This window comes from Carcharhinus amblyrhynchos, chromosome 1 (assembly GCF_965287045.1).
Source record: "Carcharhinus amblyrhynchos chromosome 1, sCarAmb.v2.hapA, whole genome shotgun sequence".
Classification (NCBI taxonomy): domain Eukaryota; kingdom Metazoa; phylum Chordata; class Chondrichthyes; order Carcharhiniformes; family Carcharhinidae; genus Carcharhinus; species Carcharhinus amblyrhynchos.
Genome location: NC_137324.1, coordinates 99,983,861 through 100,009,420, shown reverse-complemented (window position 1 = coordinate 100,009,420; position 25,560 = coordinate 99,983,861). Strand labels below are relative to the sequence as shown.

General features: G+C 40.9%; 1 protein-coding gene across 5 annotated transcripts in view; it reads left to right on the top strand.

The window, feature by feature from the left end:
• Positions 1 to 25,560, top strand: part of slit2 (slit homolog 2 (Drosophila)) — a 408,776-nt gene that overhangs the window by 243,089 nt on the left and 140,127 nt on the right. For all 5 annotated transcript variants that reach the window (XM_080189584.1, XM_080189579.1, XM_080189571.1 and 2 more), the window contains exons 5-9: positions 3,606 to 3,677; positions 16,211 to 16,282; positions 18,748 to 18,819; positions 20,251 to 20,414; positions 22,933 to 23,077. In XM_080189584.1, the coding sequence (XP_080045710.1) occupies positions 3,606 to 3,677; positions 16,211 to 16,282; positions 18,748 to 18,819; positions 20,251 to 20,414; positions 22,933 to 23,077 (525 nt within the window). The remainder of the gene's footprint in view (positions 1 to 3,605; positions 3,678 to 16,210; positions 16,283 to 18,747; positions 18,820 to 20,250; positions 20,415 to 22,932; positions 23,078 to 25,560) is intronic.

Below are 25,560 nucleotides of genomic sequence, written 5' to 3'. Positions count from 1 at the left end.
ATTCATGCTGAGTGGAGGTGGGATTGGGCTGCTGTTATTCTGCTAGGGCTGTTATTCATGAGGATACTGGTTCTAATATCTGAATTCCAACAGGAAAGCTCCACCCTGTGATGGAGTCACACTCGCAGTACTCTGGAGAATTGCTAGCCATTCGCACCTTTTGAGGGCAAATTTGAAGTGCTGTTAGAATCCTTGGTGTCCTGTTATACAACCCATTGTGAAAAATCATATATTTAAAGATTATAAATAAAAACTACAAATAAACATGCTCTGTACTCACAAATGCATTGTTGATGTATTTTTGACTAGACAATTGAAGGTAGTCCACTCCAATCCGTTTTGGATGTTTTATTCTATTGTTATAGATGTGAGGGCGAAGTGAATTAAATTATTATTCGTGAGCTGGTCTTCTGCCCATGACAACAATTGTTTTTAATTTCTCATTTAATTTGTTTCCCCTAGTTTCTGTTCCCTTGTTGAAGTGGACTGTGGTGTGTTTGCCAGAACTCTGTTTTATGAGGTCCAATGTATAAAAATCCCCCGCAGCAAATTCTTTCAAGTGAAATAAAACTAGGGTTGGGATTCTCCTGGCCACCCTGCTGGCAAGATCATCCGGTTTCACTGAAGTTAACGGGGATTTGAATGGATCGCTGTATCCACCGTAGGAAAACCTGCCATGGCAGACAGGAGAGTCCTGACGTAGGATTTATTTACACATTCAAACCAAGAGATAGATCATGACACAAATTCATGAGCATACAAGGTAGAAAGATATAATGGGAAAGAAATTACAAATTGCAAGTTACTTAAAAACTATATGAACAAGGCATTAATTTATGCGGGTAGAACCAATAGGTCAATGCCCAGTGAAGCTTCCTTCAGGTGACTTTGTCAGGCAGAATTACTGTTTTTTGTCTTCAGAACTCAGTTGCAAGTCAATGATGTAGCAGTTTGTTGTATTCTGAGTTGGTTCATCTGCAGACAGAATACAGGATTCTTTCTGTAGATCTGATTTTGGGAGAGATGGAGGTCAGAGGCACACTGCTAACCACTTGTCTCTCCTGAGTCATTCAGTTAGTGATATATTTCAAGGAGCCCTTGTCAAAACCCATTGTACTTTCAGCAGGCAAATGTAGAACTATTAGCACAGTACTGGAGATGAGGGCCAGAATTTTACCAGCACGCCTGCCCCAATTCCGGAGGCGTGCGAGGCTTGGAGAACGGCATTCTCTGTTGGCCTTGGGTGGGATCATAGGAAACTTGGGCAGATGTGCCATTAAAATTCCACCTGAGAAGTCACAAGAGGTCTACCTTTAAGCAGGGATAGCTGGTGCAGATATATCATCTACTTGTTCTTAGTGTTGGCTTAGCTGGAATATTGATACAATGCAAAGGGCATATTGCATTCCAGGGGGATGATGAGTTAGTGTATATCCATTAGAACAGCTTAGAATCACCCAGAACTACACACTTGTGATCAGGTGTGGCCTTTTTATGAGGCCAGTAATTATCCATTCTTTTGTAAAATAATTTAAACAAGAGAAGTTACAAAATGATTTTTTAAGTTTGTTTTTCTTCAAACCTTCTCTGCATGACATGGTACTCCTATAGCAAGGTCAGGACTGGTGTAAAAAGAAGCTGGCATCATTACCCACTTGCACAATATTTTGGTTGGCAGGCGCAGGAAACATTCGGAAGTGCAAATGCCAACAATCAAGCAGGGAATTTAGCCCATTAAGGGGTCAGATGAGTGCAATTTTATGTGTCCTATCTGCTATTATGTTTGGTGGGCAGGCCGATTGGCCAGACAACTTTCATATTTTAGCTTCAACCTCCACTTAGGGCAGGATGAACTGTCAGGGCTGAAATAAAATTTAAAGGTGATGTCTGGGGACTGAAGTTTTTATTTGAATATGCTGCCTGGATACTCTTTGCATGATATTTCCACCTCAATTTAATTTTTAAAGATTAGCATTTTCCTGAAACATCTCCGCAGCAGCTGTCTCCCCCTGAGGGAGTCTATTAGAAGTGCCAGCCGGCATTCTCCCTTTTCTCAGCGCCTGGTCTCCCAGCAACATTCAGCCTTTCACAGAGCGTGTTTCATGTAGCCGCCTATTGGCCGCCCAGTGTGAAATTTTGTTGTGGGGTTGACTGTGACTGGGGACCCATTTCACAACAAATTACTGCCCCACCGAGTGTTCAAACCCAACAGGTGAAACATCCAAACCAAGTTTAGTATTTGCCTTAACCGTACTGAAACCCTGAAGTTGCCACACTCCATACATTGGCGGTCTTGCTAAGTCGAATTGTCAGCAACAGAGATCCTGTGTTTATGTCGCTGCAAACATCCATTCAATCTAGTGGCTGGAAATTTGGAAGGACTGATCAGTTGTAACCTCTGTCACATAGAACTTCATAGTGGGAGTGCTAATATATTGAAGCTTAAGAGATTTATTTAGCATTGCTACCTGAGGTTCGAAGTCTTAATGGCCAATGAAAGAGGGTGGATCCAAGGTTAATGCTGACATGCATGGAGTTAACTGACCTCTGTCAGGGCAGCACCAAGTATTCTCTGCCTAATGTGGGCAGGCAAGGAGGTCATGTCAGCCAAACATCCTGTTTCTGACTGATGTCTGGTTGCCTCTTCCAGAAGTGTTTGTTCTGTAGTTAGGTGAGACCAGGATCAGATTCAAATCTAATTGTTCCTACTGCCTGCCAGCATTCCATATCCATGCTCAAACATGATGAAGGATTACCTAGACAAAGTATTGAATGACTACCGGCAGTGACTAGATACGGTATTTATGATTCAACGTTAACATGAATAGATAGAAAATTTTCCAATGTAACCTCAGAGGATGCAGTAATGGGATATCACATTGACATAATAAGATATTCCTCAGGCATTTCTTTAAGTAGTTTTGATTGAATGCATTACTCTTGCAGGCGCATTAGAAATAAGAATAAATTAAGGTGCTTTAAAGCTTAAAATTGTGTTTTAGATTGGAAAGGGTTAACTTTTTTACCTTGAGCTTTCGTAACAATGACTCGGTTTTGTTTCATTTGAAGGTGTACGATTTGTTGTCAGGACTTCTGCAGTCATGTTGCATTTCGCAGATTACTTAAAGTGCTTTGAAAATTGAATCAGAGCAAACCAGCTCCCATCTTTTTCTGCACATTCATCACGCCAAAAATGCACAAGCAACCTGGATTTTATTATCTCACTCCATTTATTGCAGCTGTTTCATTTTCCCAAAGAAATGGGGAACACAACCATCCAAAATAAAAGGCTGATAAATTCAGACTGCTTTCTGAAACAAAGCTTGATACTACAATGTCCCTCTCACTTTTTTTTGACAGTCTGATCTATTTTTTGTGCATATTAATTTTATGCATTATAATGTGAGTCAGACTGTGTGGATGTTTGATAAAAACAAACAAGGAGGCATGCAGGTGATGATGTGGTGTGAATGAAAGTGTCGGGGAAAATGGCAAAAAAGCTTTGTATCCAGTGTAGCTTAATGCTATGTATGCAATCTTCCTTTTCTAACTGAGCATCCACTGTGTCCCATGTTAATTCTGTCCCCCTTGTTATTTTATTACAGTGATCTGAGCGAAAATCATATTCATGCTATTCCGAGGAAGGCTTTCCGAGGAGCCGTTGACATCAAGAATTTGTGAGTTGATTTGTGACTTGGGGGCCTGTCGGTACTCCTGAATGTGATTGATTGTTCCACAGTCTTGATGTACTAGGTATATCCGATAAAATTTGAAAGTATGTATTCAAGCATCTTTCATTGTTGTACTGCCTGGACATAAATGAAAGCTTTTTTCAATTGACGGGAACAGTCGTGACCACTTGTTGGCAGCAGGGCTGGCTCAGCAATTTTACTGGAGACAGCCTCCTTGTTGGCTGTCCATGTTTGCCATCACAGTAGGCAGGGCATAGATTCTGCCAATTCCATTGGGAGGCCCTGCAGCTCTGAAGCTCAGCAGCACCAAGAGAGATGACTTCACTAAGGTCGGTTGGAGCTTGAGAGGTGCCTCCATTTTAAGTATCTTTGGACAGGTATGCAAGGCCTAAATTTTCCAGCCCCACCCACCTTGGGAATCATTGGGCGGGATAGAAATGTCGACTTGCTAGCAAAAGGTCTGGCTTCAGGTGGGAATTTCCAGTCTTTCAGTGAATGGGACTGGAATAACTCACCCTTAGAAGTTACAAATTAGAGGGTCCAGAGCAAGCAAGCTTCTCCATATGGCCCACTGGGGCCTTGGGGGAAGACTTCCCCTCCTGTGGCTCCCTCTGTGAGACATAGTGGCTCCTGCTCCAAAGGCACTCCCTGCAGTTACCTCCTACATGGCAGGGCAGCTGCTGGCAAAACGCTGGTAGCCTGGGAAAATTTCCCGTAAGATGGCCTTTAATTATTTAAAATTATTGCCCATCTCAGTTAGGCCTGCCACCTGGTCTTGCCACTGAGAAACTTCCCCAGTGTCAAGATAGCATCGAGGAGCCATCCTGCTGCAGTTACCCACTAATTTCCCTGGTCTTCTCCAATCCCAACATGCCACTGCTTGTGGTCAAGAGAGAAAAGGGATTCCTCCCCTCAATCCCCAAGCTACTTCCCTTCAGATACCCATCATACAGAACTTCCTGGATTAGGGATTGGAACCATCCCCTCTGGATCAAACAATTGCAACTCCCTCTCCTCCCCTCCCTGATCCCAGGCTGAGCATTGTGTAGTAATATAAAAAAAAGCATTCAGAGAAACCAGAGGCTGGATTATGTGCTAAGGGTGGGCCTCTCCAATCCAAGTGTAAATTTTGGGGGCAGCCTGTCTCCTTTTTGCCAGCCCATCCTCAAAATTTTTCCAGGCAAAACTCTTTAATTAATATGAGACAGGACCTCATCCATCTCCAGGAGAATGACCAATTTAATAGAGCTGCTAGCCAATCAAAGGCCACCAGCTCTGCACACTGACAGTGGTGTAACAGCGAGGGAGGAGGTGGCTAGCGATAGACCCAGACATTTAGCTAAGGCTGGTGGTGCCAGCTGGGTGGTGTTGGAGGCATCTTGGATAGGGTGAATGTGCAGCGGTGTTTCTGAGACCCTCTGGTCATTAGAAGCTCAGGAAAGAGGTACTCCCACTCTTGACTAACCCCTTTCACTGATCAGCAGCCCCATAGGTTTAAACCTGATGGGCTACACATTGGGCACAGGCTTTTCCAGCCAGCCATTATATTGGAAGGTTAATGGGATTAGGCCCTTAATTGGACATTAATTGCCAATTGATGAGCCACTGGCACGTGGCCCCGTTGATGCCTCTCCAGCCAACTCTTTCATTTTGGCAGGGCAGCGTCATGTGAACCAGCAGCAAGTACACCACCAAAGATATGGTGCCCAAATTTACTGGTCCACTCACCTGTTTTCCTCCCTATAAAAATCCAGCCTCTGAACTGTTGGGTTTCCTCTCTGAAACTCTGTCTCTTGCCTAATATCCATGATGATGTTTATGTGAGGAAGTGCAATGACAATTAACACGTTATCCTTCCTCCATTCTCATGTCAGTGCTGTTGCTAAAATATAACATTGGTTATATACAACAATTTCCAGCACTCTAAAGAGCTACTTGCAATTACAAAGAACAATGTTCACTTGTCCCCCTTTTCGCCAAAACATATGTAAGGAGATACGGATTGAGACACAACAGTGAAAGCTCATAGTTCTAAACAGAGAGGAAAATTTTAAAGATTAATTTGGAAAACTTCCTTTGGCCGATAGCTTGGAGCTAGTGAAAATATATTTTGCAAGAAAGAGAATGATGATAGCGTAGCATATGCCCTCTTGCTAATTCAGATGCAGACTGTGGCAAATATTGCATTTCCCATCGCAGTGATACCTTTCAGACACTTGTTTCACTATCAGTGTATGTATCCTTTGTGCCTCGTTTTGTGTTTAATCCATGATCAAACCAATGTTTTATTGAAAGTACAGTTATTGAATATGACAAGTGTTGATGGATGTGCTACAATTCCTGATGGAATGACTTAGTTTAATTCATTCTTCCTCAAGTTTTTTGTATCTCCTTGCCATATTTCCTCTGCTGTGGAGAATGCAATGGTACTTCCTTGTTAAAGATGTATGTGGCCTAAGGCACTCGAATTCCCAGCTCATCCCCTTGTCTGAGGATCCTTGAAAGAGGATGAAAAATCCCCTTGTTGTCAATAACTTGCTTCCATGTTTGCCCTGGAGATTTTCTGATTGCGTTCAGTTTGAATCTTAGATGAATGAAGAAGAATGGAGGGTATGACATTTTTGTCACTGAAACCGTTTCCCTTTCAACTAAACAAATATGCCTCTTTCAGCACCACCTTACTGCCGAGTTCATGTTTAAAGTTTTTCGAGCCCCATGAAGGCGACTACATTGTCAGCACCTGATCTTAACCTCCCGCATTTCACATCCCATCTGGTCTGCACAATTCAACAAGAGCACATTCTTTTAATTGATGAGGCAATTGTTAAACTGACAAGTTTGCTTACCTTACAATCTGGACATCCTTTATTTTCCCATTTGGCAATTGGGTCGTATCATTTGTATTTTTACCGCCATTTGTTTTATCAGTTGTTATTGAAACTCAGTGGAGGAAATGAGGGCTTCTGTTCACAGTTAGAAATGAAGCAAGTCAGTATTAAGCTGCAGCAGGACACAAGTTTGAGCAATACTCAGAGAGCCTCTTTATTTTTAACTGCACAGGTTTAAAAGAATGCACATGAATGTCAGAAAACTCCCTCACCCTCACCTCTTGGATAGTGATACTAACATTTCCATCTCCACTTTTCCATCATTAGCCGTAAATCATTTTCATTTGAGGGTGGACGTGCTTCATTGATATCTTGGTGAGAGATACTGGAATAAGACCTGTAAAGAAATGTATAATTAAACGTTGCAGAAAAAAGATGAAGGTAACCTGCAGAAGAGGAGCTCCTTTTTAACAAACCAATTTGAGAAGTACATTGTTAGCTATCTCCCCTTCTAGCTGCCACCTTTAGTACCTGGATAGCAGTGATGATTTAAGAGGGGGGCGGGAGCTTTGCCAGCACTGATTTATACAATGACATCTCAGGAAAATGAGATATAGACCAACATGCAATTCACCCTTCTCCAAATGAACCCGCAGACCGCATTAAGCAAATTTGATGGTATTATGAGATTTTCTAATTTGTCAAGCAACAATTTCTCTTTTGTGCTGAGTCAGGAGTCTGGTTTGTGCCATTGTAGTCATATAAATTGCTTTGATAAATGAAGCTTAGGTTAAAGAATAATGTTATAGATAAATCTTATAAAAACTAAAAAAAGCTATTAGCTGAATGATTATTAAAATCACCTCTTAACAAAAATCAAGCTTTTTAAAATTAGGTAACTATCTCTAGCCTTGGCGAAAAGGCAGGGTATTAAGGGATGCCTCGGAGAATGATGGGACAGTCTAACCAAGTGTAACGCTGGTTTTTGGCCAGTGATTAGAATGTGTTTCAAGGTTATTGGGAATAAGCTAGCTGGCAGCCGAAGAGCGGAGGCGGCATAGAACCTGCCTGACAGACAGATGGTTGGAAACCATCAGGAAACTATTGGCAACTTTATCTTTGTCTCGCTCTTTCACGTTTGCTCTTCCTCTTGTCCTCTCTCCTTTACATACTGTCTCTCACTTTTGCTTTTTCAATCCCCCGACCTCTTATTTTGCTTCTTTCATTGAAGTTAATGAAAGAAAATCTGGTCATGTATGTAAGAGGAATTTCATGCTAGATAAAGGCATGGCATTTTCAGGACTTTTAAAATATAAGATGGAGTCTTCTGCATCTGACTTTTCTTTTCAAAATGGATGTTGATGGGCTGCAAAGGATGGTTGCTGAGGGTCACCTGCTTCTGGGTCAATGGATTCAAAAAAAACCTATTCCACTGTCTCAAAAGAAGAAATTCCAGATTGAGAAGTGTCAATCACCATAAACAGAGATGATCCAAATTGCATTTCTGATTTGTGTGGCTCATGCTGAAATGAAGATGGTGTTCTTCCGAACACCCAAGGTGAATGTCTGCAACAAATTGCCCAGGTTGTGGTTAATCATCTCAAGGCAACACCATATTTGGAAAAAGGGATTGTGAGAAACCACAAGATAACACTGTTAGCCTCCCTTTTTTATCTTTAAGTGCTGTCTACACAACTGCAGAACCAGTGGCAGCAGAAAGGGTCACAACATTTGTGCCTTAAAAGTTAGAGTTTGTAACATCATAAAGTTTCCAAACCTGTTCTCCTTCAAATACACCAATGCAGAAAAGCGACATAAGAACATAAGAAATGGGAGCAGGAGTAGGCCATCTAGCCCTTTGAGCCTGCCCCCCCATTCAATAAGATCATGGCTGATCTGTCGTGGCTCAGTTCCACATTCCCGCCCTCTCCCCATAACCCTTAATCCCCTCGCTTATCAAAAACCCACCAACCCGCGTCTTAAAAATATTTAGCAAGGCAGCCTCCACCACTTCAACGGGCAGAGAATTCCAGAGATTCACCACCCTTTGAGTGAAGAAGTTCCTCCTCAACTCCATTCTAAACCGCCCCCCCTTTATCTTGAGGCTGTGCCCCCTTGTCCTACTGTCCTTTCTGAGCGGGAAGAGTCTCTCCACCTCTATCCTATCCATCCCATTCATCATCTTATACGTCTCAATGAGATCTCCCCTCATTCTTCTAAACTCTAACGAGTACAAGCCTAGTTTATTCAGCCTCTCCTCATAGCTCAACCCCCTCAACTCCGGTATCAGCCTAGTAAACCTCCTCTGCACTCCCTCCAAGGGCAAAATATCCTTGTGTAAGTGCGGCAACCAAAACTGCACACAGTACTCCAGCTGCGGCCTCACCAGTGCCCTATACAGCTGCAGCAAGACCTCCCTACTTTTATATTCAATCCCCCTCGCTATGAAGGCCAGCATCCCATTAGCCTTCCTGACCACCTGCTGCACCTGCGCCTTCAAGAAACTAAATTAATGACCTCCAGAAAGTCACGTCTTGAAAAATCCTGCAACAACACTGAAATATGACTTTGGCTGTTGGATTACCAAACTACACTTCAGGAGTGAAAAGATATCTTTGTCACCAGGCCTGCACATGTGTTTTCTAAGATGAGCCAATCACATCAATTATGAATGATTCATTTATTTGTAACTTGTAAAAGTGCACTATTCCCTTTAACAGTATTTTCCCCAAGAGTGTGCTGTGTGTGATTGGATGAATGAATATTGTAGTGTTAGTTTTTTGGGATGAACATGTAAATAAATAATTGTCTTTATTTAAACCCACAAATAATTTGCTGCTGGTTACTCGAATTGCCCATCCACCTGGGGCTAAGAAATCCACACCTCTTCATTTTGAAAAAAAAACATTGATTATAGACAGTAAGGAAATGAGGGTTTCAGTTCTGTCTCATTCCCTGTCCATGCCAGGAATGAATGTCTTCCCAACAAATTTTCCTTGATTTGATTTGATTTGATTTATTATTGTCACATATATTAACATACAGTGAAAAGTCTTGTTTCTTGCGCGCTATACATACCATTCATAGAGCAGGAAACAAGAGAGTGCAGAATGTTGTGTTACAGTCTTTGGTAGGGTGCAGAGAAAGATCAACTTAATGCAAGATAAGTCCATTCAAAAGATTGATAGCAGCAGGGAAGAAACTGTTCTTGAGTCGGTTGGTATGTGACCTCAGACTTTTGTATCATTTTCCCGACGGAAGAAGGTGGACGAGAGAATGTCCGGGTGCGTGGAGTCCTTAATTATGCTGACTACTTTGCCAAGGCAGCGGGAAGTGTAGACAGAGTCAATGGATGGAAGGCTGTTTGCATGATGGATTGGGCTACATTCATGACCTTTTGTGGTTCCTTGCGGTCTGACGCAGAGCAGGAGCCATGCCAAGCTGTGATACAAACAGAAAGAATGCTTTCTATGGTGCATCTGTAAGCGTTGTGAGAGTTGTAGCTGACATGCCAAATTTCCTTAGTCTTTCGGGAAAGTGTGGTGGGCTTTCTTGAGTATTGGCATGGGGGGGATCAGGACAGGTTGTTGGTGATTGGAGACCTAAAAATTTGAAGGTCTCGACCCTTTTTATTTCATCCCCATTGATGTAGACCAGGGAATGTTCTTCTTTACTCTTCCTGAAGTCAATGACAATCTCCTTCGTTTTGTTGACATTGAGGGAGAGATTCCTGTTCACCAGATTCTCTATCTGCTTCCTGTACCCTGCCTTGTCATTGTTTGAGATCCGACCCACTACGGTGGTGTCATCAGCAAACTTGAAAATCAATTTGGAGGGGAAATTGGCCACGCAGTCATAAGTGTATAAGGAGTATGGTAGGAGGTTGAGAACACAGCCTTGTGGGGCACTGGTGTTGAGGATGATCGTGGAGGAAGTGTTGTTGCCTATCCCTTACTGATTGTGCTCTGTGAGTTAGGAAGTTCAGGATCCAGTCGCAGAGGGAGGTGCCAAGGCCCAGGCCACGGGGTTTGGAGATGAGTTTCATGGGAATAACGGTGCTGAAGGCTGAGCCAAAGTCAGTAAATAGGAGCCTGACATAGGTGTTCTTGTTATCTGGATATTCCATGGTTGAGTGTAAGGCCAGGGAGATGGCGTCTGCTTGGACCTTTTGCAGTGATAGGCAAACTGTAATGGATCCAGGTAGTCTGGGAGGCTGGAATTGATTTGTGCCATGACTAACCTTTTGAAGCACTTCATAATGGTGGATGTCAGAGCCACCGGCCAATAGTCATTAAGGCACGCTGCTTGGTTTTTCTTAGGCATTGGGATGATAGTCATCTTCTTGAAGCAGATAGAGAGCTCAGATTGTTGTAAAGAGAGGTTGAAGATATCCATGAATATCTCTGCCGGCTGATCGATGCAGGATCTGTGCGCTCGTCCGGGTACCCCATCCGGGCTTGTTGCTTTCCATAGGCTGACCTTCAAGAAAGCTGCTCTGACATCTGCAATGGTGATCCCAGATACAGGTTCTTCCAGGGTGAAGGGCATGCTCTCACTGAACTCTTGCTGAAAACGGGTGTAGAACGCATTGAACTCATCAGGGAGGAGTGCGTTGGGGCCGGCGATTTTACATGCCTTCATCTTGTAGCCTGTTGTGTCTTGCAACCTTGCCATAGTTGGCAGGGGTCAGCGTGGCTAGCCTGGGACTCTAGCTTGGTCCAGTATTGTCTTTTGGCATCTTTGATGGATCTTCTTAGATCGTATCTGGCTTTCTTGTATAGGTCAGTGTCGCCTGACTTGAACGCCTCAGACTTGGACTTCAGCAAGCAGTGGATATCCCTGTTCATCCATGATTTCTGGTTGGGGAACACATGGATTTGCTTCTTTGGCACACAGTCTTCTGCACACTTACTAATAAAGTCAGTTACTGAGTGACGTACTTGTTGAGGCTGGTCATATTACATTAAGGGTAAAAGTAAAACTCTACTCCGATCTGATTTAGAACATTGCCCTCTTTTGTAGCTTTTCACTATATGTGGAAAGGAAGAAGTACCCCAAGCAGACTCATTTGTGAAACAAAATAAATGCTGGAAGCAACTGTGGAGAGAGAAACAGTCAACGGTTCGATCCATATGATGACACTTTATCCATTTGAGCTCTAAGGAATAGCCTGACTCTGTTTCTGTCTCTACAGAAGCTGCCAGAACTGCTGAGTCTGTTCAGCATTTTCCGCTTTTATTTCAGATTTCAAGCATCCATAGTATTTTGCTTTAAAATTCATTTGTGAAACCTGGCTTACATACACCAGATGAGGATAAATAGCAGCACCTCAAAGCTAAGTCATTCAACTCTCCAAAGTAGCGAGTTACTCATCAACAAACATTGCTGAGTAGCTCAGAATGCTTACTGCAAATAAAATGCCTCCATTTAAATGACTTAAAAGCAAAATTTAGCAAAGACATCAGGAAAGATGTATTGATCTCGGAAGAGGTGCCATGCAGATTCATAGAAATAATACCAGGCCTTAAAGGTTAAAAAAAGCAGACAAGTTGCATAACCTTGGCTTGTATTCATTTATATTATGTTATGGTGCAAATTATTCGAGGTGTTTAAAACAATAAACAGATAAAAGGAGCAAGGGAGTATAACATAAAAATTAGAGGTAGGTTATTTTGGAAACCAGGATTCAATTTCACACCAAGTGCAGGAAGAGTTGGAACTCACTCATTTAAAAGCATCTGGAGGCTACATTACTGAGTTGCAGAGAGACTTGCGGGTGAGAAACTACTATAGGCAATAGCTTTAAAAATGGGAGCTACATCTATGATTCAGAATGCTCTTCAGTGAAGAGATCTGTAGGTCATAACAAAGATAATGACCAATTATGTTAATATATTTCAGTCTTCATAGAATTTGGTGATGTGATTTTCTTTCAAGGGTCAGGTAAACCAGCCACCATCTCATTACTGTCCATCATGTGCAATTGGCAAAGTTAAATTTTACCCCAAAACTTACATTTAGAAAACCCTGTCCTCATTTATATTGCAGGAGCATTTCATGCAGTATTACGACATTGAATTTATTATGATGACAATAGTTGACTTTCACTGAACCCTGTGGCATCATTTTCTGAAATTGGTAACAGAATTTGGCGGGGCTGAAATCAAGACATCAGTTGTTTGTTGAAGCAATGTCTGTTCTCAATGCAGTAACCTAGTGATTCCAAGCTAGCAAGTCATAAATTCCTATAAATGAAATGAAGTCAATTTAGAATATGAAAAGCTGATTTAAGGACTAACATGACTTTTTTTTAATGTAGCACTTTTTTTCTAAACTGTTTCAAAGACGTGGGGCAGATTTTTCTCAAAAATGACTGGTCGTAACAACGAGCAAACCTGAACAATCCGTGCCGGCCTGTTCAGCATGGACCGGACTTCAATTGTCCCAACAGGTGGGCATTGCCAGATGGACACTGCTTAAGCAGTGTCCCTGAGCAACTGGGAACTTGAGTGACCTCTGAGCCCCCCCCATGTGGCCATCACGCTTGGTCTCCGCTAGTGGAGACCAGTACTGATTTGTGCCCAAGGGTCAGAAGATCCCGGGAGCTGAGAGAAGGTGGCATCAAGCAGGCTCTGCCTATTTAAATGCTACTTTAATTATGCTGATCTGCCTAATGCCCAGAAAGGGCCTGATCTGATTTATGCCAGTAGGAAGGGACCAGGACGATTGTAAACCATTTGGCTGATGCCAGGCATAAAACCAATTTTTAGGTCTGCACACCATTTTCAGGGATCAGCGCGATCTGCACCAGATGTCGTGAGGCCAGAAAATTGCCCCAGTGATCCTCTTGTAAAGTTTATCTTTGAATAGTCTCATTAGAAACTCATAAATAGATCATTGCACAGTACCTTTGCAATTAAATGCATTGCAGGATGCAGCACTAAGCCTCACTGACCTGGCAATGTGTTGAGTTAGCTGATCCCAGATGGGATGGGAATAGGGCAATTCTGATTTATCCCAGCCCTGGATTAGATTGGGTGAAATTAGCCAAACTTGCTGTTGCTTATAGCTGTTCAGCAATCACTGTGAAAAGGTGGAAAGACTCTTCCCGCTCAAAAAAGACAGTAGGACTAGGGGGCACAGCCTCAAGATAAAAGGGGGGCGGTTTAGAACGGAGTTGAGGAGGAACTTCTTCACTCAAAGGGTGGTGAATCTCTGGAATTCTTTGCCCGTTGAAGTGGTGGAGGCTGCCTCGCTAAATATTTTTAAGACGCGGGTTGATGGGTTTTTGATAGGAGAGGGGATTAAGGGTTATGGGGAGAGGGCGGGAAAGTGGAACTGAGCAGCGACAGATCAGCCATGATCTTATTGAATGGCGGGGCAGGCTCGAAGGGCTGGATGGCCTACTCCTGCTCCTATTTCTTATGTTCTTATGTACACAGTGATGGACATAGCTGCAATGTCCTCTCATATTTAGCCTGCCGATACACCTTTGATTAATGAATGAAGAGTGGTTGTTCATGGAAGTAACAAAGAATTTATGGTGAATCTGTATAAAACACTGGTGTAGCTTCAGCTGGAATATTTAATGGTGCCGAAAATATGGTTCCAGGAATGAGGAATTTCAATCATGTAGATTGATTGGAGAAGTTGACACCATTCTCCTGGGAGAAGAGAAGGATGAGAGTAAGATACAATAGAGCTATTCAAAATCAGGAGTTGGGGGGGGTGGATCTGGACAGAGTAGGTGGAGACAAACATAGAACATAGAAAAACTACAGCACAAACAGGCCTTTCAGCCCACAAGTTGCACCAAACATATCCCTACCTACTAGGCTTACATATAACCCTCTATCTTACTAAGTCCCATGTACTCATCCAAGAGTCTCTTAAAAGGCCCTATCGATCACCACCACCGCTGGCAGCCGATTCCACCCACCCACCGCCCTGTGAGTGAAAAACTTACCCCTGACATCTCCTCTGTACTTACTCCCCAGCACCGTAAACCTGTGTCAGCTTCTAGAAATAAAGTTATGAAACTTCCACTAAACTTCCCATTGGTAGAAGGCTTGGGAATCATAGAGAGCAAACTTTAAAGTGTTTGGAAAAGAAGCAAAGCAACATTCGGGGAAACCTGTTCACACGGTGAGTAGTTAGGTCTGGAATGCAAGCCTGAGAGTGTGGTGGAGGCAGATTCAATCAAGACATTCAGCAGAGAATTGATTACTCTCTGAAAAGGGAGAATGTGCAGGACTTTGAGGCGAAGGCAGGGGAGTGGCACTAAGTGCCACTCCATAATTCCTTCAGAGAGTCAGCACAAATATGTTTGGCTGAATGGCTTCCTTAGGTACTATAACAATTGTTTGATTATACAATATTCTTGAGGAAAAAATAAACATGGATGAATTGCAAAAAATAGCCCAGAAAAGGTCAAATGTATGAAAACTTTAGAGGATTCTGCAGCTGTTCCTTGAATTTCTAGTATGCAAGGAAAAAGGGGAAGAAAAGCAAAGTGTTTTTCAGCTCAGCTAGATTGTGATGCCATTTATATATTTTTTTGAAGTCCTCACAAACCAGTTTTCATTCCCCACAATGCCCAATTTCAAGCTACCATAATTCAATTCCCTTAAGATTGACAAGTTCAATCTGTTACTGTGGATTTGAATCACCAAAGGTTGCAGTCTTTGACAATTGAAGGACAGTTTTAATTGTGGAATGAATCCTACTTCCTCCTACATATTTATTTATATTGACTCACGTATGAAGGAAGAAAGCAGTAAAGGTGAATCTTCCAAAACACTTGAAGCTCATCGACTTTGTCACTTAGCATAAAATTCATAACTTTATTTCTAGAAGCTGTTAAACTACTGCTCGTGCCTTCAATAAGTTCACACCACCACAGAACATGGAAACACTTGCTACCAAGAGGTTGATTACCTCCGTTGCTTTCATATAGATGAAGCATATTGTCCTGCTTTTCTTTTCCAAGAAAGTCTTGTTCGTTAAAAAGGGTTGCTTTTTCTTCCAACGCTGAATTTGACTATGAATTTAACTGCAGTGAAAATTGGATGTTATCTGCTTCTTTGCTTTGTTGACTTTTGATGCTGTCTGGTACTTTTAGAGACTAATACGCAAGCTGCGCTCTGAATGAGAGAAGTCTTTGGTGTTTGCTGAGGTTAGTGGAATTAGCATGCAGCCGGGTTCCTCTGATAAATGGATTCAGTTAGGTCACCGAGGGGAACAGTGTGACATTAAGTGATTTACAGTCCTTTTCCTTTAATGAAATTGTTTCAGTGAGATGATGCTGAAAGCTTTTAATGGATAGCTTTTCTTGATGTAATGAAATTGTATTCTGTCGGCATTTAATATAAGGTGCAGTTATTATTTACTGGAGCTTTCCTGAAATGCAGTTGCTTGCACCTAGTCCGAGGAAAGACAATTTCAGATGGTTAATGCAGAGAGATGAATAAATATCAAAGGCCAAAGTATTTTCAGAGCGGATGGGTTTGAGTGTGTGTGTCAATGGATATGTGTGAGTGAGAAAAAGAGAGAAAAAAGATTGATATAGCACCTGTAAGCGCATTTCATGCGACAGGCCTAGTTACAGAAAAGCCTTAAGGGAGGCTTTGTGGTAAATAACACTGCTAATATTCTGCTTCTCTAAGTTTATCCTTCTAATCTATTTAACAGGCAACTGGATTACAACCAGATCAGCTGCATTGAGGATGGAGCATTCAGGGCTCTGCGTGACCTGGAAGTGCTGTGAGTACTGCTTAAATTTGTCTCTAAAGGGCAGCCCTTTGCTCAAGGATTATATATGTATTAGTTTGAAGGTTGGACTTTCCACAGTAAAAGTATGTCCAGGGTTAGCCTGAGAGCAAGTAAACACTTCTTGCTGGATGTTAGATCATTTTTTCTTCCATACGTAAGGATTTGCAAAAGATATTTTAATTTATTTCTTCTTCAATGGACCACCTGTCTCTCAGTGAATGTGCATGTGGGATTATATTATTTTAGATTAAATGGCAGGTTAGCTACCTGATGTCTACAACTCATCAAGTAAAGTTGTTTTTAGTTAAGTCTATGAACTGACAAACTGGATTGCTCAAAAAGACTTCCATCACATCTATAGGTGTAATGGAAAGCTTAACACCGATCCTAGCAATTCTAAAATAAGTGTGACATACTGCAGCAGTGCCTGAAACCAGAGATAGTTTACAACAGACTGCCAAGGACGTACCCAGAGAAACTCGACCATAAAGATTTGACCTTTTAATGTACTAGTGAAGTCTGGTCAAACGAAAAGCAAAGCTTAGGAGAATTTGAAGCACTTAGCACATTCTTGACATGTTTGGCCTTGAGACTCTAGGTTTCACATTCTTCAGATATTTCTAGGTATGTGAGGAAGCCAAGAATATGTTCCACTTTTTGCAAATGTTTTGATCGTCAGATGTTCAAAACAAAGACTGGCTCCTCTACTCCATCAAAAGGGAGGGTTTCACGCCCTGACGAGCTGCTTAGATTTTTGGATCAACTTACTTGATTCTCAGCATAGTTTATTTGGAAAGACTGAAGGTCATTGCTTGGTTTCAGTAGCTGTTAAAGATCCAGTCGATTAATGCTAAAGCTCTTGCTATACACTAGAAAGAGCCTTTCAGGAAATTGGACGTATTAACTAACCCCAACCCATTTGGTTTTCAAGCAGCTGATTTACAGCCATGTAGTTAAAAATGTCTGCTTCTTCTGCTGGAAGAAGGGTGGTTTGCATTCACTGTGGTTGGTAAAAGTCTGGGATTGCTTTTCAACAGGCAAGTTCTACTATGGTTTATAAGCATTACTGTCATAGAAGCAACATTCAAAAGTGCTTACTAACTACATTTAGTACGATTGTATGTATTGTCTTCTTTAAACTGCAGCTGAGATATCTCTGTGAGAAACTGTTGGTTTCCGTGATAACCAGTCAATCAGTCTTCAATCTTTTATATCAGAAAAGTAACTATAAACTGACATTTCAGTGTTGTCCTTGAAGATTACAGTCCATCTAGCTAAACTAACGAGGAGCTATAAACTGCAGTACTTAAGAAATTAATCTTTCTTTTCACTTTATATGTTTTATGTCAATCATAATCTACTCTGGACTTCTAATAATTGTACGCATTCTGCAAGAGGGCTCTCTGTAAACAATTGTTAGCGGGAAGAGCACATCAGTTGACATCGCTGAGAGAGAAGGAAAAGGCAATTAAAGTGCGGTTGAATTATTTCTGACCTTTTATGCCCGTTTCCATCTGTGGGTACATCTTCCTAAAGAAGCTAGAAATAAAATTGCTTCAGCTCAAGTGTTGTTTATTGATTCGTGTTTGAAGTTCTAATTTACCATCTTAACTTGGTTTGAACAGATAATGTTCATACGGTGAGCAGATATCCGATTTATCTGATTAAAATAAACCACCAGGGTTGCTCATTCTCCATTTGGATGTCGCAATGAATAAGCCATCTGAATCCAATAATGAAGGGATGACACTTTATTAGTAACTATATTTATCAAAAGGATATACATGGTAGACTTGCGGCGGGATCTCCCTGCCCCGCTTCCAGTTGGGATCATTCTGAAAGTCAATGGACTTTAGGCCAAGCCAGGCCATTGAGTCTCCTACAGTAGGTTCCTGCCACAATGGGGCTGGAAAATTCCAGCCATTGTCAAAAATAATATTTAGGAAAAATCGCACTGGTTCTACAATTTTATCACACATAGTTTGTGTTTTTCTCTTAATATTACTATAGGCCATGGGAAAAAATGGGTGAAGCCCTCATAAAGTAACATTCAATCTTACCTGAACCGTAGTTGCACTATTCAGCCAAGTTAGCAAGCATTGATTAGAAGAAAAGAGCTGCTATCAGCATTTCAAAGTGACATATAGTGGAATACACAACAGTTGTCAGTGTCAGTGGCTCCCCTCTTCCTCATTTTCAAAGCGCACATTTCCATTCTGTTATGAAGCACACAGTTGTGAATAATGATCTTACATCAAATACTCGGACTTCTCACAGAAGTGGTCTGTTTATAGCTCTTTGAACTTGCAATGAAAAGAGAATACATTTATTCCCTCACGTCATTAGTCAGAGGCTTACAGCTACATCAACAGCGAAAAAAAACAATTAAAATGAATAACAAATGTGAGTAGTTTGATAATCTTGTAAAATTTATATCTTACCTTTTTGTTTTATAGTACCCTTAACAATAACAACATTTCCCGACTCTCAGTGGCAAGCTTCAACCACATGCCCAGGCTGAGAACCTTGTGAGTAAAAACGAAACATGATATTACTACAAAATATAATTTTTGTCGTATTCAAGTAGAAACACTATCCAAATTGGTGATAACTACATAAAGAAAAATGGTTTAATAGTGACAAGATTCCAAACCTGCATCAAAATGCATAGTGTGATAGTCTTTCCTCGTCTACATTTCTATGTAATTGCTTCTTAAAAATATCTATGATAGTAGATGTAAGGACATTGGCTGGAGGTTAATTCAAGCTTGTGGCAGGTATTTGTTTACCAGGTTTCTTTCTCATTTTATTTTTATAAACAAATTATGTTGCAGTGCTACTTTGAGAGGCATGTATACGAAAATATATTGCAAAATGTATTCCAAACTACAGGACTTAATTAAAAGTAGCTGTCTATCCAGTAATTTCCTAAATGGAAAATTAGCATGCAGGATGGCATTCTGCGTTTCAATATCCATTAGGGTATATTTTGTTAGGATTGAATGCATTGACTAAAAGGTTCTGATGAAATGACATTACACAGTCAATGCAGGATTCCAGACAGCAGCTTGATTTATAGCTTTTGTCATCCTTTATTTTACTTTGAGGAACATGAAAGCCAGTCCGAAGCAATTTGCCTAATTTAGAGAATACATTTGTCTGATATTTTATTAATGGCAAGGTGCTTTTTGCCTGTTGGATGGGAGCCATGTTCTTGTGAAGGTCCTGTCAGGGAAAACAGCTCACTTAATTCCCCTGCTCACTGCCATTTGCGTCTTTTAATTTCAGAGATTGCATTGAGCACAGCTCCCAAGGGGCCAAAATCTGTTAATCCTTTTTCTGTGATTAAACAAGAAATGAGGAAACCAGAAAAAAAATTGATATGAAAGGCGTATTTTATATTGAGTTACTTTCAGCCTTGTTCAGCGGAAAATGAATGTCATCTGCTAAAAGGATTTTGAAGGCAGTTTTTATAGAGACTAATAATGGCAAGACTTATTGGTATTTTTAATTGGGAGCCAAAGCTTCTATTAGCATTATTTTTCTTGCTGACAGTACGGTATGCTACCACTGTGGTGCAATTTGCCTTTTTTGTCATTTGGTTGGACTTCAGCTTCTGAATTCCATAATTGGGTTTCTGGCTCTTAGGTGTTTGCTGAGCTCGTAATCCAGTCAAGGGGGGATGCTTTGAATTGATTTTGTGACAACTGAGCCAACTTTTATTAATTAATTAATCTCTAGCTAAAAGGCTGCTGTCACACAAATGTTGGTTGAGAAAAAAAGGGTGGAAGGATTGGAAATGGTCCTGTCAGGGAGCCTTAAATTTACAGATGAGATTAAAGGATTGATTCCTCATTTGCTGTCCTTATTACATAAACCGTGGATCTCTGAAATCGTGTTGCTCACTCTCCTTTGTTCATCTAAATGTAATAACTTTGTTCCTCGCTTTCTTATTCCAGCCGGCTCCATTCAAACAACCTGTACTGCGACTGCCATTTAGCATGGCTTGCCGATTGGTTGCGGCAGCGTCCTCGGGTTGGGCTTTACACGCAATGCACAGGGCCTGGGCACCTGAGGGGCCATAATGTTGCAGAAGTACAAAAGAAGGAGTTTATTTGCTCTGGTAAGTGGAGAAAAAGGACGTATTGAAAAAGAAGATTGGTCAAAACGTGTGTCTGTAAATTGTGAAAAACTGGTCTGCTATTGCTTTTTTTATGTAGTCATGAGGTACACACTACCTGCAGAAATATTCAAAGGATTATGATTTTAATTATTTAACTGCTCAATAATATGCTAAGTTATTTGGATTTTTACAACAATTTAGATTTTGATATCATTAAATGTATTTATTTAAAATGGATGTGTTTGCTCTTATTGTTACTGTACTTAGAAAATGGCAAATTAATTGAATATAATATGATATATAGTTCCAGTAGGTTCACTAATACATCCATTATTATAGCATAATATCCTGCAGTGAGCTGAGATGTTGCGCAATATTTTAATAGCAGTTGTCTTCACCTGTTTGTAATTGTTTTTCTTTATACATGTTTTCTTGAAATAGTAATGCTAGAGATTTGGGTAACGATTATAGCAGTGTCTCTCAGTGTGAAGTCTTGTTGCTTTTTATTGCTTAGATCTTTGGATGTATTGTAGCTCCAGAGGTTGGGAATGTAAGAGAAAGATAGTCTCAATTATTGTTAGATCCCTTTTTTATCTTATTAAAAAAAACTAACATTCCTGATGATGGTATAACTGTTTTGAAAGTGTGTTATGTGGAGACTTTGTCATTAAGCAATTAGGCATGAAATATTGCTCCGACCTTGCTTGCAGAGTATGGCACTCACACGAGCAACTACCCTGGGTTCCACACACCTTTCCTTTTATTTTTTATTAAGGCAAAGATGCTTTTTTTATATAGCTTCTAAATTCCGCTGTCACGCTCTAGGCTTCTGAAAAAGCTGCTAATTGTAATGGGGTGTGTTAGCTTTGCCAATCACTAGTGGTTTTGTTAGAAGGACTAACACAAGGTATTAATCGTGATGTATTTTTTATCATTTTTTTCCTCCTGCTTTCCAGATGAGAATAAAGGCAAGTTTATTTCTCTTTTCATATTCTACACATTATTAGATGTTGGTCGGATTGTTATCTGATGGGAATTGTATTCTGATCTCCAAAATTCTGCCCTGATGTACAAAGCATTTCTGTCTAAACAATCTCCTTGAATGTTTTTAAGCATGCACATGTAATCTAGGTGCTAAATGATTAGGTTTATTTTTCTCATTTGTCTAAGTCTAGGATTTTTAGCTTATAACATTGCAGAGTAAAATAATAGGGGTTCAGTTTAGTGAATTAAATGCATATTATCCAATGGTCCACGTCCCATACCATGAAAGTAAAGTTAATCATCTGAATCTGAGAGTTGGATTTTTCCTTCTACTTCACTGAGAGCTGATGTTAATATTTGCAATGCATAAGAGAGTGCATTTGCTTCATAATTCCAATGCGTTTACATTTTGCATTTTTGTTACCATTTTAAAAATGTTGTATTGCATAGCAACAAATGATGTTCTTGAATTAGAGTTAAGCTACCTTGAACTAAATATTTAGCCCCTGCATTGGCACCAGATATTTGCATTGTCTTCCACCTGGTCTAGATTTCCCAGGTGTAGCCCCAGTTGTGCTCCACCTAACCAAATACACTGCTATAGACACATGCCTTGGAAGGAACTGATGTAAAAGTACTGAGGATGAACTCTTGGTTGAACAATTCTATTCAGGTGACTCTCACTGTTATACATCAGAGGTTTCTTTTGAAGTTAGCATGCATTTTCAGTTACCCATTAGTTTCATGCACAGTTCCTACTGCATTCACTGGCTATTAAGGGTGGAATTCTCAGGACTTGATATTGGGCTTTATGCTCACTGGACTTGTAAGTTTTGAGTAATGAATCCTGTTACAGTTGGCATTCATATAGAAATATAACCTGGTAAGTAATAGATGCATCCATTTAACCTGACTGTATTTATTAATCAATACGAAGTAATATACTGGCAGAGGTAAATCTGTCTCACTGATATTGTTGCATGCATTGCAATATCAGTTGTTGACCTGGGTGCTCTGGAATTCTGATTATGTTTTATCCTTCTGTCCATCAGTAATATAAATACAAGGTAAATATTGTAAACGTGGCCAACTTTATCAATGAATTTGTTTGTTGAGGTCACATCTAAAGCACCCACAGACTTTCTTTTACTTGAATTCTGACTGGACAATGGTGATAAAGTAGCATTGCCTCATACTGCTAATTTGATTTTAAAGAGTAGTCTGTCATTCAATCTCCTTTGAATGTTTTGCAGTCACTTATGGTTTAGTTCTTTGCACTTGTTGAGGCACTGAAATTATATAACTCATTTCAAACTTGTCAGATGAATTATTTAATAAAGTGACTGGAATTTTTCAGTCTGACATGCCCTGCCACCACTCAGCCAAATTTCTGTTCACTGCAGCGTGACCAGAGAATCCCAGCTTTGGATGCGGTCAGAGAATTCCGGCCAGTGTAGCGCACTTTTAAGAGGGAAGAAATTCATAATGATTCTAGTTTTCAGTGGTGTCATTGTTTTTCTCTTCACCCCTGTAGGGCACCAGAGTTTAACAACACAATCCTGCAGTGTCCATTCAAAGTCATGTCCAGCGGTCTGTACATGTAGCAACAGTATTGTGGATTGTCGTGGTAAGGGCCTCACTGAGATATCCAGCAAGCTTCCCGAAAGCATCACTGAAATGTAAGCTCCTCATTTTTTTACTCATCCGATGTGCGATCCTTGCAGTGTAATTGCCTCTGTAAATAATCTGACTGCTCAGTTAAGGGCATTAACTGCTGTCATTTGCATCGCTATGCAAAGCTGAGGAATTCAGATATATTCCCTTGCGCAGAAAAGTAGAAAAGTTAACTTGATAATTGATATTCAATTATACCCGGGAGGTATATAGTTACTCGAAAGCTGAATTGCACACGACCATGGAAATAGTTTTAACTTGTTAGCTAATAATTAATGATATATCTGTTATTTAAAAAATGTGGTATAAGCAGTTTCATTTAATAAGTTATTGGGGTAATTTTTGATCTTCACTGCCTGGGCTGTATATCTGGAAAAGTGGATTCAAATCAATGAAATAAAGAATTGGACAGGTTATGTAACTGGCAGGATACTTCTCACAACATTTCCACCAAGGCAGCGAAGACAACAAACTCCCCCATTGTAGAGTATTCAGTACCTGTCGCTCCTTTGGTTGTCCAATTATTGACGTTTTCAGTGTTATATGTTCAGTGGGAGCGACACAATAGCTGCTACTTTAAAACAGCCTGAGATTACAGAATCCATCTGTGATCTCTTAAAATGTAATCCAAAATCATTTTCAGCTAACTTTTTTCACTCAATAATTGCCAATACTTAAGTTAAAGATTTTAAAAATCACATTATATCATAATGTATGCTCCCTGACACTAGTTTAAAGTTTACTTACTAGTGTTACAACATTAACACTGCAATGAAGTTACTGTGAAAATCTTACTGCTTGGACCAAGTGTAACCCAAAAAGGTTATTGACACTGATACAAGAGCATGCTGAGAAAGCTTACGACATTGCCTGCATATTTTTAAATTCCCTACCCTGCAACAGCAACTCAGCAGCTCCCATTGATGAGGGATCACTGGCTGGAAATAGGTCTGACTCAGTCCACTGGCTGGGGACTAGACTTTTGAAAAAGAGCATCTCCGTTCCAGCGCAGCCGAGAGTTGAATTGCCCCACGATTGATGATTATGCTTTCAGCTGCCGCCTGCTTAAACTCTGGAATTACCACATCCACCCAGCAAAGCTCTTTTCCACTCTGTCTCTCTTTCCTTCTTTAAGAACTTCCTGAAAACCTACCTCTTTCACCAAAGCTTTGATTATAGAACATAGAACATTACAGTGCAGAACAGGCCCTTCGGCCACGATGTTGCGCCGACCAGTTAAAAAACAATGACCCTCTAACCTAAACCAATCCCTTTTCATCCATAAACCTATCCACGGATCTCTTAAACGCCCCCAAACTAGGCACATTTACAACTGCAGCAGGCAGGGCATTCCAATCCCTCACCACCCTCTGAGTAAAGAACCTACCCCTGACATCCGTCCTATAACTACCCCCCCTTAATTTAAAGCCATCCCCCCTCGTGCTAGCTTTCTCCATCCGAGGAAAAAGGCTATCACTATCCACCCTATCTAAACCTCTAATCATCTTATATGTTTCAATAAGATCCCCTCTTAGCCGCCTTCTTTCTCGCGAAAACAACCCCAAATCCCTCAGTCTCTCCTCATAGGACCTCCCCTCCATACCAGGCAACATCCTGGTAAACCTCCTCTGCACCCTCTCCAAAGCCTCCACATCCTTCCTGTAATGTGGGGACCAGAACTGCACACAATTCTCCAAGTGCGGGCGCACCAGAGTTGTGTACAGTTGCATCATGACGCTGCGACTCCTAAATTCAATCCCCCTACCAATAAACGCCAAGACACCGTATGCCTTCTTAACAACCTTATCTACTTGATTCCCTACTTTCAGGGATCTATGTACACATACACCTAGATCCCTCTGTTCATCCACACTATTCAGAGTCCTCCCGTTAGCCCTATACTCGACACATCTGTTATTCCTACCAAAGTGAATTACCTCACACTTCTCCGCATTAAACTCCATCCGCCACCTCTCGGCCCAGCTCTGCAACCTGTCTAAGTCACCCTGCAAACTATGACACCCTTCCTCACTATCTACCACACCTCCGACTTTGGTGTCATCAGCAAATTTACTAATCCACCCAAATATACCCTCATCCAGATCATTTATAAAAATTACAAACAGCAGTGGCCCCAAAACAGATCCCTGAAGCACACCACTCGTAACTGAACTCCATGACGAATATTTACCATCAACCACCACCCTCTGTCTCCTATCTGCTAGCCAATTCCTGATCCAATTTCCTAGATTACCCTCAATCCCATACATCCGCATTTTCTGCAGAAGCCTACCATGGTGAACCTGATCAAACGCCTTACTAAAATCCATATATACCACGTCAACTGCCTTTCCCCCATCCACCTCTTTGGTCACTTTCTCAAAAAACTCAATAAGGTTAGTAAGGCACGACCTACCCGCTACAAAACCATGCTGACTATCTCCAATCAATTCATTACTCTCCAAATAACTATAAATCCTATCCCTAA